This window comes from Physeter macrocephalus, chromosome 7 (genome assembly GCF_002837175.3).
Source record: "Physeter macrocephalus isolate SW-GA chromosome 7, ASM283717v5, whole genome shotgun sequence".
Lineage (NCBI taxonomy): Eukaryota > Metazoa > Chordata > Mammalia > Artiodactyla > Physeteridae > Physeter > Physeter macrocephalus.
In genome coordinates this window covers 110,937,325-110,958,597 of record NC_041220.1, presented here as the reverse complement: position 1 = coordinate 110,958,597, position 21,273 = coordinate 110,937,325, and the positions used below count along the sequence as shown (strand labels likewise).

Sequence of the window (21,273 nt, the reverse complement as noted above, 5' to 3'; positions counted from 1 at the left end):
CGCGGCATGTGGGATCCTCCCGGACCGGGGCACGAGCCCGCGTCCCCTGCATCAGGCGGACTCCCAACCACTGCGCCACCAGGGAAGCCAAATTTCCTCTATTTTATGGCCACAATATCTTAAATTTAATATTTAGTTTATAGAAGCCACAAACCGTCTATACTGTTATTGAATTTTTTTTCAATTTACTCTCCTTTTAAAACATCACAAGTCAACTTTAGAGGAAACTGCATATTGCTATGCAAATAATAAGCAAATAACACTTGTCATAATTTTAAAATTGCTTTGAAAACAAATACAGAACTACTAACAAATTTTAGAAGCTGTAAAGGAGATGAGCAAGTGGTAATTGATATAGCAGACCAGAAAGAACCAGTAATATGGAGAAGCAATTATTTGATCACTCCTCCAAAGGTTCATTAACTAGAGTCCTTGAGACCTATGGAAGTGAAGGGAGAGGGGCGTGGGAATTAGAATAAGAAGGGCTAGTTAAAAACCTGGTTAAGAAACAGCATAATTCTTAAGGTGCTACATAAATGGCACCTTGAGATCATTTGGAGGACTAAGGAAGAGCTCTTGGAAATTAAAAGGATAATAGCAGAAATAAAAACTCACAAGTGTTGGAGAAATTGTTCAGGAACTTTCCAGAGAGAAGAGCAAAAATACAAAAATGGAAGAAAGTATAAGAAAATTAGAAGACCAGTCTAGGAGTTCCAATATCAAAATAATAAGAGTCCCAGAAAGAGAGAACAGAACACATGGGGAGGAAATCCTCTATGAAATAATTCAAGGAACATGAGTCAGCAGGTTGAAAGAACTCACTGAGTACACAGCACAATGGATGAAACGAACTCACCTTGGAATCCATAAAACTGCAAATTATCGGGGACAAAGAGAAAAGCCTACAATCCTTCAGGGAAACATATAAACATATAAACTAAACAGTTAAAAACAAACAATTAGGAATCATTTTCATTTCTTGTAGCAATACTGAAAGTTAGAAACAATGAAGAATTACCTTTATATCCTGAAGATGAATGATTTTCAATTTAGAATTCTATACGAAATCAAAGTATATAAATCAAGTGTGAGGGTAAAATAAAGACATTTTTGATATAAAAGTTCTTAAAATTTTCCTTCCCGTGCATTCTTTGATGAATAGGGGAAACTATTGCAGGACGTCCTCTACTAAAAACAGGAAAGAGGCAAAGAGAAAGTCTAGATGATGGGAGGGGAGTTCCTAAAAGAACTAAAAGACAGTGATGCCCAGTGTCATCAGTCCAAACTCAAAAGGTCAGAAGGCTCTGGGAGAGGCTTTTATAGGGAGATGAAATTGATAGCATACAAAATTCACCTGGCTGTCTTCTAGATGACTGGCTGTGAGTTCAGCATTAATGATTAGTACAAAGAAAATTAAGGGGGGAAAAAAGGCAATAGTTAACTCCCAGAAAAACAAGTAATCCGTTTATTCCAAGGTTTAGCTCTGAAAAGAAATTTATTCACGTATAATAATTCAAGCACTGATTATTGTTCTAATTCAAATTACAATGTAACTACATAGGGAGAATGGTGAGATAGGACGTGTGTGTGTGTGTGTGTAGTGGAGATCGGGTAGGGAAGAGAGAGAGATTCTTGTCTTCCATAGGGGGAAGTCAATACATAATACCTAAAAAGGAAGAGCCAAATTTTTTCGGAGTCATGAAGATAAATACCAAAATAGTCAACTAAAATGTGTGAAAATGTTGTATTCTGGTGAGGAGCATTTAGGGGCAGGTAGAAGAGGAGACTACTATTTTTCTTTTCTTTCTAATTAAAAGAAAATTTTTATTGGAGTATAGTTGATTTACAATGTCGTGTTAATTTCTGCTGTACAGCAAAGTGACTCAGTTATACACATATATACATTCTTTGTTATATTCTTTTCCATTGTGCTTTATCCCAGAATATTGAATATAGTTCCCTGTGCTATACAGTAGACTACTGTTTTTCTTCAATCTTGTAGAACTATTTGGCTTTTTAAACCATGGGTAGATATAATTTTAACAAAAGAGAAAGTTTTTAAAGAAGGAAACATTCAAAAATATTCAAGAAAATTCTGAAAAGGAATAATACTGAGCTGAGATTAGTTATACCTGATATTAAAATATAAAGCTGCAAAAATGAAAGCAGTTTGGTATGGGTACATATATGGGCAAATGGAAATCAAACACAAAATAGAAAATAAAGAAATAAATACAAGTATGTATGGAAATTATGTGGTAAATATGACATTCCTACTTAGTGGAAAAAAGGAACCATTCAATATCAGGTATTGTGATAATTAGCTTGTCATATAAAAAAAATAATAAAAATGGATTCTTTTTTTTTTTTTTTTTTTTCCCTTGTGGCCATGCCACAGCTTGCAGGCTCTTAATTCCCCAACCAGGGATTGAACCCTGGCAGTGAAAGTGCTGAGTCCTAACCTCTGGACCACCAGGGGATTCCCAGAAGTTGCAAAAATGGAGCAGTTTCCAAGTCCCCTTCACCCAGCTTCCCCCAATGACAACATCTTACCTAATGGTAGCTCATTATACAGACTCCAGTTCTATCCACCTCATTACAAATAACTCAGTTTCATTTCTTTTTATGGCTGAGTAATATTCCATTGTATATATGTGCCACATCTTCTTTAAAAATGGATTCTTTACACCAAAATAATTTCTAGATAGATCAAATATTTAAATGTTAAAAATGAAATTATACAAGATATTGGTGAAAACATGGGATTATGGTTTACAAACAAACTCGGGGTTTCTAAGTGAGATACAAAATCCAAAAGCTACAATAGAAAAAAGTGATAAATCTATTTTAAAATTTAGCTCTGTAAAACTGTATGGATAAAAATGAAAACATAAGCAACTATACACTATGTTAAAAGTCAAATGATAATCTGGAAAAATTATTCATAGTACATAAGATAGAAAAAAGGATAATACACTTGCTAATTAAAGAGCCATTATCAATCTTTTAGAAAAAGATAAACATCTCAGTAAAAGTGAACAATCAATAAAAAAGATAATTCATTAGAGGTGAATTACAAATGGTTAAACACAAGATTATTTTTAATGATAATGAAAACAATACAATGCTACTTTTGGCCCATTACATTGCCATAAGGTGTAAGGATGCAAACATTAATTTTATCTAGTGCTAGCAAGTAGTCGATAAATGGACAACTCATATATGGTAGTGGGAGTATAAATTAGTTCAACTTTTCTTAAATTATCTGGCAATAAGTATCAAAAGCCCTTTGATCTAGCAATTCCACTTTTAGAAATCCATCCAAAGAAAATAATTAAACTATTATTCAAAGATCATGTATAAGAATGAATACGTAAAGTCAATCTTTGCAAGACAGACACACTTCAAGTATCTGTAAGGGTTTGGTAAACTAAATTATGGTATATACATCAGATAGAATAGTATGCAGTCATAAAGCAATGTGGATTTATGTTTACTGACATAGAGAGATGCTCATGATGTATTGATAAAGAGGTAGCAAGTTGACATACAGGAAATATATAGCCGTCCTATTTTAGCCAACATGTGTCTGTGTGGAGAAGACAATTGCAGGGAAGTAAGAGACTCATGTGATGTTAAAATAGTTCACTCTGGAATGTGACTACCAATTGTCTTCCGTGTCCTCATTTTGATTTTCTATGTTTTCAGTGTTTCTTCAATAATTTTAAAAATACAAAACTTAAGAAAAAAATAACATAACATTTTGAGGTTGATTGAAACACTGAGATCCAAAGGTGGAAATGAAACCCTGAGATCCAAAGGTGGAAATAACTGGTCAGGCAGAGAAGCATATAGAGAAGTATAAATATTGAAGATAAAACAGTGTATTTCTGGAGGTGCGTTTAGAATAGGTATATTTTTCTTGCTTTAGAACATGGGACTTGTATCCCATGCTTTGGGGGAGACCCTTTGGTGGAAGATTCTATGATTCTTGTCACTTTAATACTGTTTTGATGTTTGCATGATTATAATTCAAAGTAAACAGTTTAGAAATTTTAAATGTCTTTGCCTTTCTCTGTACTTTTTAAAATGCAGATTGTGAAAAAAAGACAGTTTTCAGCTTCCATAAGTAAGACATTTTTTTGAAGCCATTTTAAAACCCACATCTCATAAATGCACTACTCTGGCTGCGACATTCTTGGCCTTAGCTACTAAGGAGCGCAGCAATTACATAGCATTTGACATTGCCTTTTGCTCTTTTAGGTAGCAGCGTCTGTGCCTCCTGTCCTGAATGAGAGAAACAGGAAGGAAAATAACTCATGGCAAACGTGGCTTTGACGTTCATGCAGCCACACGCTATGACTCTTCTTCCTATTTTTGAGTTCTTGATGTATAGAGTGGGTTAGATGGGGGGTATAAGCAGCCTGCTAACACCCACACAGCAGGACTGCCGCAGAAGCCAGTGCAATTTTTTAAGCAAGCATTTCAATACAAGGCGCTGTTTGTTTTAAGTGTTCTGTATGTAGGAGCCTGTGCATGCTAATGTATTAAAAGATTTGCTCACTTTCCTTCTCTGAATCTCTCTCTCTGTCTGTCTCTGTCTGTCAATCTTTGGTTATAAAGACCTAAGCTCTAGGAAAAGAAATCTAGGTATTGGGTTGGCTACAACGTTGGTTTGGGTTTCTCCGTAGCCTTGTGTGTAGCATACATCGTATGTGTAGAATAGATGTGTAGCATATGAAGTTCTTCTCTCATCCCCCAGCTCTGTGAATCTCCAGTCCTAGGCACAATGCCAGGGCCACAGGCTTTATAATGAGACAGCAATCCCGCACCCCTCCAATACCATCAACTGTCATTGAAGAGAAGCCAGGAAAGCTCTGGTGCATGAAAGGACCAAAAGGCCCTATTCTATTATGCTCCTCTTCAAATTCAAATGGTCTTGAACAAATCTAATCATATCTGTTTATACTATAGGATATTTTTTTCCTTTTGAAAGAAAAGGCTTATAAAGTGAGAGAACTTGGTGCTTGTTTGGTATGCCAAAAACTAACTTCTCAGCTTGGCTGGGGTATAAAACCTTAGTCTACAGGTCTCCTGTATGATGCCTGATTCTTCCACCTCACCCTGGAATTCTGTCTTTCCTCAAGGTTGCTCTGCGCCAAAGCATGAATGGCAGATATTTACAGCTTAAATTAATATAATTTTTATTTTGTAAATTTTGTATTTCTTGTGGTAAAGTTTCAGGAGTTTAGAATGTATACACACACACACACACACACACACACACACACACACACACGCACGCACAAACAGACTAGGAACTCAGGACTTTAGATAGTTCCTGACCATGCTAAGGCAAACACGTGCTTTTTTAAGTCCTGGTAAATTTGACTTCATATTCAAATCAATAACATCTTTTCAATATTAGTCAGACTAGACATGCTGTTTTATAAAAATGGACATCTTGCGAAGTATGTGTATGTGTGTGTTGCTTTTATAAGATCATTTCTATATTGTCCTAGTAACCAATTATTTCATCTTAATATTTCATTTTCATGCTATGTATGTATGTGTATGATTTTTTTCTCTGTAAATCAGAGTCCAAATCAGAAGAAACAGAATATTTTACTGTAATGCATAAGGAAGATTTCTTTTATACGTTAATCTATGTAACCTTCAAAAACTTTATGGTATTAATCTGAGACTTTTTAGACTAATGTTGTCCTTAGGAAGAAACATTTTTGGACACATTAAAATGATTCCTAAACATAAGTGTGATAAGCAGTTCCTAAAGAGTTCCTGGCAGCAACAAACTTGTGATTTAAGTAAATTATACCCCAAGATTCTTCTAAAAAGTTTAATAAGGTATACATAATAATAAGTTAATATGTAAGATCATCTCAGACAAATTGGAAATAAATGCACCAATAATATCTAGGGTAAATGTCTTTGAAATCTTGACTTATTGAAAGCAATGAACATCATTGTAAAAACTAAAAATTCTGATTTGCACAGAAATATTCATCAGCTTTTCCCCATGATTTTAACGTTTGATATCTATTATTTAAACAAAAGTACTTACTCTTGCATGTATATTTTCCTGTAAGAAAAGGAAAAAAAAAAAGTAAATTCATGTAAATCTAGATATTTGAGGTAATGAGCAAACATTATATAAGTTTTAAAATTTTATTATGTGAAATAATGTAATAAGTCATTTTCATGAAGGTTTTATAGAATTAGTTTTATAATATCCCTAAAACTTCATTTTAGTATGTATCCACCATATGTGTTTCACACTTTGTATAAGGTTTAAAAACTGTTGATTCAGATTATAGGTAGTAAATTTTAGTCCTTTGAAAATGGATTTAAATGTTAATCTTTGTTTATATTATGAAATAAAAATCTATTAAACATAGTAATTAGGAGAAATTGAGATAACAAGATTACAAAGGAAAGTGTTACTGACTTGCAGAAAACTACTATCAAGTGCTTTATAATATCTCTGTCTATGGTGTTTTTTATATATATAGATAGCTAGATTATAAACAATTCACCTCTTCAATTAGATAATTCCCATAAAAACGTTCACTCGGCATTGCTAGCTTTTGTGGCTTCCATTTTGCTCAAGCAAAACTAAAGTCCTTCCAAGGCAACGCGATCTGCCTCTACTTCCACGTCTTCTCTACCTCATTTCCCATAGTTCAGCTACTCCCCCCATCTGTGGCAGCTGCGCGCCTCCTTGCTCTTTTCAAAGCCTGCAGGCAGGCTCCTGCCTCGAGGTCCTTGCACTTGCCTGACTGCCCTTCCTCCAGATATCTATACGGCTCCTTCCTTATCTCCTTCAGGTCTTTGTTCAAATGCCCTTGCCCAGTGACGCTTTCCCTGACCAACCTCTTAAACACTGTGCCTGCCTCCCGCTGTACTCTTTATTCTCATTCCCTGCTTTATTTCTCCCCATAACGTTTTGTCACTTTCTAATACACTATATGTTTATTTGGTTTCTTGTCTATCTCTCCGCTCCCCGATGCCAAGGAGGGCAAGGATTTATGATTGCTTTGTTCTCCGTTGTAGCCCCAGTACCTGAAAAACGGATTGGCACACAGTAGCACAAAACATATTTGTCAAATTAATTAATTTAACAATAAAAAAGTGGGAATCTTTCAAGTTAAATTTCAAGAATAAAGGAGATAGGAACTTCTCTCTGAAAGCCTCATGTGGCTATAGAGAAATAAAGTAATAACCTGTATTAATAAACTGATTACCTTGACCTCTGGTTTCCAGTCTTCTGGAACACAATGAATGTTTTCAATACAAAAAAAATGTCGTGATCCCATCACATCATAGTAGATGGTCTTTTCATATTCAATGATTGAGAAAAAATTCAATAACTACCTATGCTGAATTTCATAAATTTTCATGGGCTTAATTTAAAAAAAAATTAATCCCAGTACTTTATATATGTGGAAAACAATGGTATACATATATGTATAGCAAGTATCCCTTCGCTCTCCAGACAGTGCATGAATGGATCCCTAGACGTCTTGAAATAACTAGATTTTGCTGAATCCAAGACCTCCCAGTTGGGAATCCAACAGAGGATTATAAATTTTAAAAAATCAGCAGGTGCTACAATTTCAAACAATTATTAACTGTTGTTTGAAGAACTCTTCTATCTCAGTGAAAGAAAGTACACCACCACTACTCTCCTGCCCAGTATTTCTTTCCATTCATTTTCTTTAAGCTCACATTCTTTCCCCAATTTCTATCCCCTTCTACTAAGGAATTTCCTTTTCTTATTTTGCTCTGCAAGTCACAGATCAGAAAATTTGGGACAGAAGTTGAATAAAAATAAGAATGCAGTTTTCTATGAAAACAAACAAGTGAAAGTTGCAATCATTTTGGAACCAAAACACATACTTTGAAGTTGAAAGAAAAGATTGTTCTTCTAACTCCTAGAGAAGACATGGAAAATTTTTTTCTCTTTCTAGTCCATTTACTTCAACCAAATAAAACTTACATATTATAACATATATTAAACACTGTGTTTAATGTAAATATAACATTTTATGGAAAGGAACCTGAGGTTTTCCAACAGTGGAATAGTGGCATTATGTTATAACATCTCCTTTTTATTTGCTTATCATTTAAAAAAAATCTCCCTTTTAGGCTAAAACTTTCCAGAAGTTAACCCCAGCCAAGGACATTTCAGGAAGGACAAAGTTAAATTGGGTCCATTTACCCCTTTGGGGGGTAAAGTAACAATATATTCACCACCCCACCTTACACCCTCATGGGGTCATTATAATTTGACTCACAGTTAACAGTAGTTTTTTTGTGACTATTCTGTTAAGGATTATCGTCTTTGTTCAAACATGATGTCATGTAATAAAGAACTGAAAGTTTCCCAAAGTGATTTTAATTTTTACTTGGAACACCCCACTAGAATAATATTAAGAAATATAAACTGTGGTGGACAAATTGAAATCTATTCCTTTGATGTCATGTTGCATGAGCTTTTAGCTTCCCTGAATGGAAAAGCTATAGCAGTAATACGAGCAGCCAAAGCACCCAGATGACTAGAAGTTAGAAGTTTTCCTCCTGAGGATGGTGGCCTCAGTTAGGAAGAAGAAAAACGTAGATAAATTTATGACAGCTCGACATGAAGTTAGAAATGCATCTTCCAGTTACTTACCAAAAAACTTGGAAAAGCCTCTTCATTCTTTTTCTATTACAAATAAACAAATCTCTAGGGCCTCTGGAAGGCATCAGGGATTTGGTGGTATTTATAACTAGAAAAACAGATAAAGGAGGCTGCAGACAGCCTATTCTAATTATAGCTACACTTGCATTCACAGCTATTCTATTTTTCACTTTCCTCATGCAGAGCAGAAACCTTAAATAACCCCAAAGAGGCTAAGTAACTAGGTATTTAGCAAATAATTTCCATAAGTTTAGAAACTGTATTAAATCAGTATTTCATGTAATCTTACAGGTCACTAATGTGATGCTGTAAATACTCCTTGTTGAATAAATAAAAAACTTGCAGACTTCCAATTTATAAGTTGTAGATGCAGTTGTGGGATTGTGCTTCTGGATTGTTGTAGTCTTTTCTTTCTTAAGGTTTCTAAACCCTGAAATTACTGCTTAGATTGTATCTACAGTCATGAAAACAGCCTGTGTGCTTCAGGGAAAGCAGTGAGTGGGTACCATGGGCATGATTTCTCCTTCTAAAGTAGGTCTTCACTGGAGTGTGTGTCCATGATCACCCAAGGGTGCTTGTTAAAGTGCAAATTCATGGAGTGGACCCCCAGCAATCCTAAGTTTTTTGGTCTGGAGCAGAGCATAGGCAGTTGCACTTTTATTACACATCCCTGGTGGGTCCAATGCAGGGAAACTCACACACAAAGAAACACTGCCCAAACATTTCAAAGGGATTCAAAATTATTTTCTGGATACCAGTATTTGCTCTTTTGAAAGATAATGGGCTTCAAAGAATAGCCAAATGTTATGAGCTCAAGTCTCTTGGTTACAGAACCAGGAAATCTCTCTACTCTCATTTTGGAAGTTAGTCTTGAACCTCACCATGACAGCTTCTGGTGTGGTATTTAAATTAACTCTTGTATTATTATTAAGCTTTCCAGATGGTTTTGTTTATCTACCAACTAGAAGGTATGTTCCCAGGAGGCAAGAACTATGTTTATATATTTGAAAAAGAAGATATTTTCAACATTATCTAGTACCTATAATAAATATTTATTAGGCTCTCAATAAACATTTTAATTTTGGATAAAATGCAACTTCTGTTGCTTTAAAATCTGCTTTAACTTCTGAGGCACGGAGCCACCTTCTTCATGGATACTGCTTCAAATCCAGTTGTTCCAATACCCCCCAGCATGGTAGAAAATGGAGGCCACACCTAATATTCATTAGAAATTGGCAACTGTGCTTGGGCTCCGTTATTTAGCCACAAGGAAAAGTCAGAGCCCCAGTAATAGCTTTGACTGATTACTTGGCAAGGGAAACCAAGCCCTTGGGGTGTTCCAGACTCTCTTTGGCCTATAAACCTGTTTGAAAACCTGTTTCTCAGAATTTAAAGCTTAACTCAATTGAGGTCAGTATCATAGTAATGTCAATAATTCTCCTGCTTTCAGTTATCAGGCAGACCAGTACAATTCATCATTAACTTTATTTTCATGGAAAGGCAACTTTGGGAAAAATAGCTCTAATTTAAACTATTTTATTTCGACTTTCGTTCCCTTAAGAAATAGTCCTGCCAATATTACTTCCTTTGGATTTTGTGTTTTCCTAAACCTTAGCACTTTCCAATGCCTGAAATGATTCCCTAATAGCAGAATGGGGCAGAATATACAATATTTGGGACATCACCAGGACAAGAACTTAAGGCTTTCAGAAAAAGATCAAATACGCCTTTGGGTCTGAAAGTAATTTTCAGTAATTGGGATTTTATGAAGTTTCCAAATTACTTCTGCTTTAGCTGTTTTAGCGGGGTATGGTACTGAGCTACACTGCCTGATGGAATATTCTGGCACGGTTAATTTCTTTCTCTTAGGAGTCAACAGCTTAATGAATAATAAACTATTGTTCATCTCCCTCTGAACAGACAGCTCCACTTCTGGTCAGCTGTCAGAAGCACATGGCAAAATAAATTAACTACATCCTCTCCCTGTGTGGACCTCTAGCCCTGGGGCTGGGGTTAGAGTGATGATTCAAGGTTCTACTTGTTCACTTGCTATAAGATTTCTCTCTTTTATTTCTGGAAACTGAAGAAGGAAAATGGCTCAAGATAGACATTAATTAGATTAGATCTTGCCACTAGTTTAAGGTAGGAAAGGTGTTCATTCACACCCAGGATAACACTATTATTTCTTCCTTGGAAAAAGCACCTGTAAATTTAGAAGATGTTGCTTCTAATATATGAATTTATTAAGATGGATATGGATACAACTTCAAACTTTATGGTTTACCTAAATTGATTTGCTAACATTGAACTAAACAGCAATAATGGAGAAATAGTGAGCTGGAACTACTCATCACATATTATCTTAAAGAATCACCTGATCATATTGAGCTGCTTGTGGGCAGGGTTTAAGTATGATTTATTTTTGTATTTTCAGGACCCAGATCTATGCTCGTTACAGCACAGGTGCTAAATAAATGCTTGCGATTTAGTGACTTGAAATTGTTACTTTTCCGCAGCATGAAAATGGTTAAAGAACTGCAATAACTTAATGGCCAGTAGAGGGCAATAAAGTTAATTTTAAGAAATTTGTAGGGTCCAGTTTAAACCCATCTTCAGTCCCAGTTCTAGCCTGGAAAGGCTTTTCTCCAGAGTAGTCCCATTTAGCCTCCTGATTTCACTTTAATTCAGTTGTACCACATTAGACCCCCCTTTCTGCCCCCCTCTGCAATAGAGTATATAAAAGGGGAGGATCAGACTGGTTGGTGTGTGTTGATTTATACACCATAGCTCTCTCTGCTTGATTAATTCTTAGCTTAATCAAGACCATCTGACAATGGATAACCTTTAGAAGTGAAAAACCACAATAGAACCACTGGTTAAGATGTGGAGTATGGAAGACATTTTGGCTTTAAGCTTCATTCGGAAGAAAACTGGCGATACAGTAAGATACTAATTCCATTTAAAAGAACCCAAACACATGTTCATATTTATGCGTATAAATAAGATCAGAAAAAAATGCAAACTATGGTTTTTAATTCATGGTTAGCAAGGAATTAATACATGGAATAGTAAGGGTTTTTATCTTATTCATGCTTTCTTATATTTTTTTTCAGACTTTTTTTTTTTTTTTTGGCCATACCCACGGCTTACGGGATCTCAGTTCTCCGACCCGGGTTTGAACCCAGGCCACAGCACTGAAAGCCCGGAACCCTAACCAGTAGGCCACCAGGGAACTCCCTTTTTCAGATTTTTATAGTGAATAGATATTTCTCCCAGATTAAAAAAAATTACATTAGGTAGCACTTCCCACCAACAATTTAGAGATGAGGAAGGAAGGCGTGACTAACTTTCCTGAAACTAACTTTAACAGGGCCTGACTTGTCTCTGCCAATCTCCCCTCCTTCCCCACAGTGAGTCTGGGGGACAGCAAGGGCCATTCAGAGGGTCATGGGACATCCCACTAACTTTATTATTCCACGTGCTCCCGTGACCACGGTGACACAGGCTGTTTCACATATTCCTTGACCTAGGTGGGTGTGGGCAAGTAACAACAGGTTTAAGAGGGGCTTTTCTTCTACATTTCATTTTTTGATACTGCATTTTTCTATATCTCTACAGAGCCCCGTATCTTTCCCATGTTATTTTTAGTCATCCTTGCAGGGAAAAAAAACCAAGTCAATCAGGGTTTCTGGCATGTCAGCTTTTCATGAAGAGAACACAAAGTAGAGCTCCCAGCAAGCCTCATAAAACATAGGATTTATGGGAGACCTTTCATCTACATCCAGTTAAAATGTTCCCTGCTAGGTGACTGAGAGTGCATGGAAATCATGTGAAAAGGCCTTACTTTAAGGACTGAATACAGAGGCTCAAATGTTGCTTCAGCTCCTCTTCCTTTTCATAGGACTCCAGTACACTGTGCACTTCATCGTGGTGATAGCAGTAGATTTTATAAATATCTTCCAGTGGCCCTTTAATCTGCAAGAATACTTCTCCTGATAAATGCAAAACAAAGGCAAGATGACATCAAGTCAGACCAAACTGGCACTTCACATATTTATTTTGGGACAACATTGATTAGTGTTAAAAAGTTGGATGGGCCCCATTTTATACCTAGATTGTTGCGGGGAGGGGGGCAACAACCTAGTGGATGACGCTGAGGGACCTTCTTTCCTTCCTTTTCTTCCTTTATTTCTTTCCACCCTCCTCCTTCCCTTCTCCCTTTTTCATTCCTTCCCTCCTGTCTTTTATAAAACAAAGGATAATGCGCTTAATGGAGGAGGGCAGGAAAAGAAAGCTGGTTTTCCTAGATTATGCCCTTGGTTAGTGTGCAGGGTTCTGGAGTAAACAAAGATAAACAAAGAAAAACAAAGAGCATCGCTCACTACCTGGTTCTATGAGGGCTAAGTCATCACCCACTGCAATTGCCCACCCTGAGAGGAATTCAGGATGAAAAACAGGATGAGGCACTCGTCGCTTTGGATAAACAGACCCTCAGATGGTTGGGCATCTATCTCAGGAAGCCTTTCAATCACCCCAGATTGTTACATCTTCCCATACAGAGAAAAGCATTAAAATCATTAATTTGGGATATCTGTTCTTTGTGACCAGCAGTAATCTTTCAGCAAGATGTATGTTTGCGTGTATTTCCTAGCCCAAAAAATCATATATAAACTGGCTTCTCCTCTACCTCTTTGGAGTCGTTTCCTTCAGAGCCACTGAGAGGTCGTCTCCTTATAGCCCTCAGTAAGTCCCTGAATAAAACTTAAACTCACAACTCTTACACTGTGGGTTTTTCTTTGACACCAGTTAAAGGCTGTACTTTAGAATCAGTCTGTATGGGTTCAGGTCAGGCTGTGCTACAGACTTGGACAAATTATGACTTGGACAAGTTAGTTTTTGCTCTCTGAACCTGTTTCCTCATCTATAAAATGTGGACAGTAATAGATCCAATTGCACAGGGTCATTATAAAATTAAAGAGGTAGGGTATGTAAAGTTCAGATTATAGTACATACATAGTAAGTGCTCAGAATGGAGCAGTTATTGTCAATTTGTTAGAGGCATGAAGAGTGAAATTTCGGGTTCTAGGTAAATTACTTTTCGCTATTTATTTTACTAACATTTCCTGAGTTTGTCTGAAAGGCAAGCACTGGATTTGAGGGAAATAAAATATATTTTCTTTTATGTGATAATAGGAAGAACTGGTCATTATTCCTGTTAAAAATCAATTGGATAATGCTATGAACCAGTGTTATGACCGTTCATAAAGCAACCTTGGCTAATTATGTCCAGGTATTTAAGGAATCCTTTTTGATATATGATAAAATTGGGTCTATAACTGATGACTCAAGTACATATTGGAGAATAATTTGATTTAATCACCACTTCATCACATAAAAATGCATCTACTATCCAACCCAGAACGTGTTAAGATGATTTGGGAGACACAGAAGAAATATGTGATAGATCTGCTCCCAGAAACATTGCCAGTTTGAGGTTGATAATGATTTGGGACTGAACTGATTGGAAGTGATAATGGACTTGCTAATCTGGGTCTGTTATAGCAACAAGTCATTCTTCCTACAGATATAGAAGTGTGCTTTATATTTTCAACAAGTTTTGCATATATTAACTGCTTAACTCCTTGTACATATGAGGAGATAAGAGGTTATTTATCCATATTAAATAAGGATGGACAAATCTGACTTTAAAACAAAGAAATGATTTTTCCAAAGTCCTGTCAGGAGATGGAGAGCCAGGATTAGAGGCCATATTCTCCTCATTTTTCCCTTAGATTTTAGCCCTCCCCACATCAGAGTTCTGCTGGACCCTGGACACAGTGATGCAGTTGCCTGGAACATGGGACTCAGAGTCAGAAATCACTGTCATTTAGGATTTGTGAAGTAACTTCGGGAATGACTTTAAAAAAAAATTCTTTGAGCCTCAAATCTCTCATTTGTAAAATGGAAGTAATAGTTACATTTGAGATGAATTTGAGAATTAAATGAAATGTGGACGTTAAATCTCCTGGCACTGACAAGTTCCTCAATAAATATCACTTGCTTTCTAATGCTGCTCTACTATCTCCAGAATTATAACACTAGTACTTTTATTTTTTCATTTTTTAAAATTTATTTTTAAAGATTTTTTTTTTATGTGGACCATTTTTAAAGTTTTTATTGAATTTGTTACAATACTGCTTCTGTCTGGCTTTTCAGCCACACGGCATGTGGGATCCTAGCTCCCCGACAAGGGATTGAACCCACGCCCCCCCGCGTTGGAAGGAGAAGTCTTAACCACTGGACTGCCAGGGAAGCCCCATTAAATTTTTATTGGTGTATAGTTGATTTACAGTGTTGTGTTATTTTCAGGTGTACAGCTAAGTGAATCAGTTATAAAGATATATATATATATATCCATTCTTTTTCAGATTCTTTTCCTATATAGGTTATTACAGAATATTGAGTATAGTTCCCTGTGCTATACAGTAGGTCCTTGTTAGTCATCTATTTTATATATAGTAGTGTGTATGTGTTAATCCCAATCTCCTAATTTATCACTTCCCCCCACATTCCCCTTTGTTAACCATAAATTTCATTTCGTGATCTGTGAGTCTGTTTCTGTTTTGTAAGTAAGTTCATTAGTATCATTTTTTATTAGATTCCACATAAAAGTGATATCATATGATATTTGTCTTTCTCTGACTTACTTCATTTAGTATGATAATCTCTAGGTCTATCCATGTTGCTGCAAATGGCATTATTTCGTTCTTTTTTAAGGCTGAATAATATTCCTTTGTATATATGTACCACATCTTCTTTATCCATTCATATGTTGATGGACATTTAGGTTGTTTCCATGTCTTGGCTATTGTAAGTAGTGCCACAATGAACATTGGGGTGCATGTATCTTTTCTAATTATAGTTTTCTCTGGATATATCCCCAGGAGTGGGATTGCTAGATCATATGGTAGTTCTATATTTAGTTTTTTAAGAAATCATCATACTGTTCTCCATAGTGGCTGCACCAATTTACATTTCCACCAATAGTGTAGGAGAGTCCCCTTTTCTCCACACCCTCTCCAGCATTTACTGTTTGTAGATTTTTTGATGATGGCCATTCTGACCCGTGTGAGGTGATACCTCATTGTAGTCTTGATTTGCATTTCTCTAATAATTAGTGAAGTTGAGCATCTTTCCTGTGCTTTTTGGCCATCTTTCTGTCTTTTTTGGAGAAATGTCTACTTACGTCTTCTTCCCATTTTTGGATTGGGTTGTTTGTTTTTTTTGATATTGAACTGCCTGAGCTGTTTGTATATTTTGGAGATTAATCCCTTGTCAGTTGATCATTTGCAAATATTTTCTCCCATTCCCTGGGTTGTCTTTTCGTTTTGTTTATGGTTTCCTTTGCTGTGCAAAAGCTTTTCAGTTAAATTAGGTTTTATTTGTTTATTTTTGTTTTCATTAAAACACTAGTATTTTTAAAGTATTACATTATTTTCTAATTTCCATCCAGCCAATAAAAGATGTTTCTTTCCTTTCATTTATGGGATTTCTCTGTGATTAAAGTTAGACTCTGTGTGTGTGTGTGTGTGTGTGTGTGTGTGTGTGTGTGTGTGTGTGTGTGTTTTGCTTGGTTGGTTTTCGTTTTAGTGCTTTTTTGGACTTGTAAGGAAACGCAGTGACTGTGAACATTTTTGGAGCTGAAGGGATAAGGGATTCTTGTTAGGTTCCTGGGATTTTCCTGAATTGACCCGTCTGCCAGTGGAGGTCTTACAGATTCACTCTTCACGACAGTTAGCAACACAGTAAGAAAGAGAGTAGTTACAAGAGGAGAAAATAAAATAGGACAGTGGCTAAATTTAGGGTTGGGCATAAGAGGAGGTGAGCCTCCCAGTCACAGAGGCAGGTAGCAAACGGGAGTGAGGGCTTTGGCTGGGCAAGGGAGTCAAGGCTCAGATGAGCTCAGCAGCAAGTCAGGAACAGAGGATCTGAATACCCGCAGCCCAACGGACGAGATGAAATTGTAAATATGTCTGTTCACTACAAAGCAGCTCAGAGTAGAGACAAAGGATGAAAGAGGTCTGGACAACCTCATAAATCCACAGTAGGATCAAGTCAGATAGTCAAAACACACAGGACAAAGGCATTTATTTTGCACACAATGAAAACATTAATTGTAGATTCCCTTATATTTTCTTTAACAGAAGTGGTCTAGTTTGAAAGAATTTATAGCTCTCTCCTGAACAGCAGAGTTGAATGTTTTACTCTTTTCCAAGTACAATTCTGTTGGGCCTCTAATAACAATGATTAAAGTTAAAAGATATTTAACGACTCTAATTGAAAGTCATTTATTCACCCAGAGGCCAAGTACAATACTGGGGGGCAGAATATTTGATTCCCCTCCTAGCCCTACCAATGTATGCTGCTTCATAATAGTGCAGATGAAGCGATATGTCTTGCAGCAAAAAAAAAAAAAAAAAAAATTATTCTGTTTCCACGGTAACGTAACTCTCGGCTGCATTTCTTCAGCGGTGAAGGACAACTGTTCCGTCTACTGTATGTGGGTTTGAAAGAATGATTAGGATTGGAGAAGGGACTGAGCCAAGACCAGCTAAGGTAATTTCCCTTCTGGCTGCCTGTCACAAAATCACCAGAATCCTCTGAAATAAATCTAATTATCGTGTGCTTCTTTTTCAAAATTTCTTGCAGCAAAAAAAAAAAAAAAAAAATTATTCTGTTTCCACGGTAACGTAACTCTCGGCTGCATTTCTTCAGCGGTGAAGGACAACTGTTCCGTCTACTGTATGTGGGTTTGAAAGAATGATTAGGATTGGAGAAGGGACTGAGCCAAGACCAGCTAAGGTAATTTCCCTTCTGGCTGCCTGTCACAAAATCACCAGAATCCTCTGAAATAAATCTAATTATCGTGTGCTTCTTTTTCAAAATTCTACAACCCAAGACTTTCTGCATTGGCTTCCCCCCAGAATAACTGCCATACAAAAGGAGGGGAAAAGAGTGCACCTTTTAAAATGCCCTTAGTTACCTCCTTTAAAAACAGCTTCCGGGGATATTGAACACATTTTATGTCCTGGCATCTAATGTAAACTGTCACTAATATAAACATATATATGTTCCTCTTCTTGGCCCACCTCTTCTTTACTTGCAGACCCTCATGTCCATCCCCAGGGTGTACCATACCAAGTGATAGGCTTCTATATTATTCTGACCCAACTACAAGATGACCTTCCCCTATAGGTAAGTAAGCCGGAGTGAAACCAACAATATCCAAGAGATCTCCCTGCAGTAGCCCTTGTTTAGGAAAATGGCGTAAAAGGGAGTGAAGTAATTATAGTCTTTATTTAGTTCAGCCTTATTTGATAACTATTTAATGAGTGACTATTATGCACTGAGTACTTTGGTAAGTACTGCAGACACAAAGGACCAACACTTCCCTCAGGTGACTTATGGAGGCCAGTAAGGGAGAGAGAAGAGTAAACTCATTTCCCATGCTATGTGAAAAGTATGACAGTAGCTATAAAACACAGAGGGTGATCCATTCTGCTCTTGAGAAACTTTGAGCTCTTTCCATAACAGTCTGCCCTTGAAATAGGAGTTATGAGTGAGTGCAAAAGCACAGAGATGCATGGAGGGAGCAGGTTCTGCTCAGAAACTGCAAGTGGTCTCCGATAGCTGGCTGGTGCCACACCTGGGGGGAGGTTTCAGAAGAGGCTATATAGGTGAGTAGGGGCCATATCATGAAAGACCTTGTGTATAATTAAGAAGCTGGAACTTTAGCCTGAAGGTGATAGAGAAGCGCCGATGGATTTTAGGCAGCAGATTATTATGATTAGATTGTATTTTAGAATGTTTACTCTGGGGTTAATCATATGAACGATGGAATTTGGGGGAGGAGTTAGGGAGACTGGAAAAGAGAAACCAGTTGAAAGGCTTCTATGATAATGTAAGAAATAAATTATGAGGGCTAAAACAGAAAGTTACGGCAGTCAAGAGAGAGTTCTCTAAAATCAACTGCCTGGTTTCAGATTCTGGTTTTACCATTTACTGTTGTAACATTTGGGAAAATTACCTGATTTCTCTTTTCCTTAATTTCTTCATCCAAAATATGGAATAATCATAATGGTAGGGTTGTTTGAAGATTAAATGAGTTAAAATAGGTAATGTAGTTATATCAGAAGGTGGCATGTGCAAATTCTCATTAGATGTTAGTTTTAACCACTAAAGCAAAAGCAGGGAGGATGGAGAAGAGAGAAAAAAAAAATAAGGACATTGAACATGTGAAAGATGAAGAGGATAACTCCAGGCATACCTCAGGAATTCAGTTTCAGTAAACATGTGGATAGACAATGAGGACAAAATAGAGTGTTTTAGCGGGAAGACAACGAGTTTAATTTTAGATGTACTGAGTTTGTCACCCATAGTATATTCAAGTGGAGGGCCCTTCATGAAATTGGATATGTGAGTCTGGGATTCAGGAAAAAAAAAGATCTGGAATGTAAGATGTAGGTACGTAAAACCTGAGTAGTAGAAACCATGAATTTGATATGGTCATGCAAGAAAGTCCATGGAGTGAGAAGAGAAGAGGGCATGTGGACCAAATGCTGGGAATACTGACACTGAGGGGAGCCTAGAGGAAAAAGAGTCTGCAGAAAAGTTTGAGAAGTTACAGCCAGAGAGAAAGGAGAAAAACTAGGGTGGGTGTCAGCAAAGCCAAGGATAAAATAGTGAGAAATACTGCAGAGAGAGTGAACAAGTTTGTGAGTGACAGAGCCTGTTATTGCCCTCCAGTATCAGTACTCCCCCTTTTCTATAACGATGAATTTTGGGCTGCCCCAAATAAAAACTACATTTCCCAGCCTCCCTTGTAATAGTAGTGGCCATGCAATTAAAGTCCACCAATGAGATATATGGAGAAGTGTCCTATGACGATATCCAGGAAATTTCTTTATGATGTAGCTAGCTCACCCCTTCTTCTCCATACTTTCCTTTGTTCTGCTACCTGGAACTTGGATACTACCTTGTCCATGAAGGTAAGGCTGAGTGGAGCTGTGAGCCAGAAGAAGCTTGTATCCCAGAGGACTTTGTGGAGCAGGGTTGCCATTGAGGCCTAAAATACATGCCTTTATTAACTTATTTATTTTTTAAATGCAAAAGCTATTTATTGAAAACCACAACAATAGAACAGAATAATTTCTAGCTAAAGGAAAGGGAAAAAAGCAAAGATGCCTGTTCTTAAGTATTAAATCTTATCTTCATGAGTTATTTATGTTGCTTTGCTTGTTTTTTTTTAAATTTTATTGAAGTATAGTTGACTTACAATGTTGTGTTTAATTTCTGTTGTACAGCAAAGTGACTCAGTTATACATATATATTCTTTTTCATATTTTTTCCATTATGGTTTATCACAGGATATTGAATATAGTTCCCTGTGCTATACAGTAGGACCTTGTTGTTTACCCATCCTGTATATAATAGTTTGCATTTGCTAATCCCAAAGCCTTTAGACTTTTACATAATAGAGAAATAAATATCTATATTATTTAAGGTAGTAAAGTTTTGTTTTGTTTCCTGTTTCTCCCAGCTGGACTTTATTCTAATCAATACAGTTTTTCTCTTCTCCTGTAAAAATATATATATATATATATATATATTTTGAGAGATACCAGTTGAAGGCCCTCCTCTTTACCATAAAATTTTATTCAAAAATTCTATGAAAATATTAAATGAGCTGTTGCATATGAAGAGTGTTACAAACTGAATGTTTGTTTCCCCCATAAAATTCATATGTTGAAGCCTTAACCCCAAATGTGATGGTATTTGGAGGTGGAGACTTTGGGAGGTAATTAGGTATATATGGGGTCATGGGAGGGGGACCCTATGATGGGATTAGTGCCTTTTTAAGAAGAGGGAGCTTTCTCTATCTGCCATATGAGGATATAGTGAGAAGGCAAAGCAGCAAGAGAGCTCTCACCAGGAAACACATCTGCTGCCATCTTGATCTTGGACTTCCAGACTCCAGAACTGTAAGAAATAAATGTCTGTTGTCTATAAGCTACTCAGTCTTTGGTAATTTTTAATGGCAGTCCAAACTGACTAGGACAAAGGGTTTAAAGTAAGAAGTTACTTGTTTTAGCAAGAAAAAATATGTGATAAATTCAACTCTAAAAACCAACTACAATGATGGTAAAAGAGAATTTTAGTTAAAATCTTAAGCAGTCAAAAGGTACAAACTTCCAGTTATAAATAAGCACTAGGGCTGTAATATACAACATGATAAATATAATTAACACTGTTGTATGTTATATATAAAAGTTGTTAAGAAAGTCCTGTCAGGAATAAAGACGCAGACATAGAGAATGGACTTGAGGACACGGGGAGGGGGAAGGGTAAGCTGGGACGAAGTGAGAGAATGGCATGGACATATATACACTATCAAATGTAAAATAGATAGCTAGTGGGAAGCAGCTGCATAGCACAGGGAGATCAGCTTGTGCTTTGTGACCACCTAGAGGGGTGGGATAGGGAGGGTGGGAGGGAGGGAGACGCAAGAGGGA

General features: G+C 36.7%; 1 protein-coding gene across 1 annotated transcript in view; it reads right to left on the bottom strand.

Annotated features, from left to right (window-relative positions):
- ARHGEF38 (Rho guanine nucleotide exchange factor 38) overlaps window positions 1-21,273 on the bottom strand; it is a 148,877-nt gene that overhangs the window by 36,123 nt on the left and 91,481 nt on the right. Inside the window, exons 4-5 of the mRNA XM_024119403.1 lie at window positions 12,546-12,693; window positions 6,083-6,100 (exon numbers count right to left, since the gene is read on the bottom strand). Coding sequence (XP_023975171.1) covers window positions 6,083-6,100; window positions 12,546-12,693 — 166 coding nt within the window. The remainder of the gene's footprint in view (window positions 1-6,082; window positions 6,101-12,545; window positions 12,694-21,273) is intronic.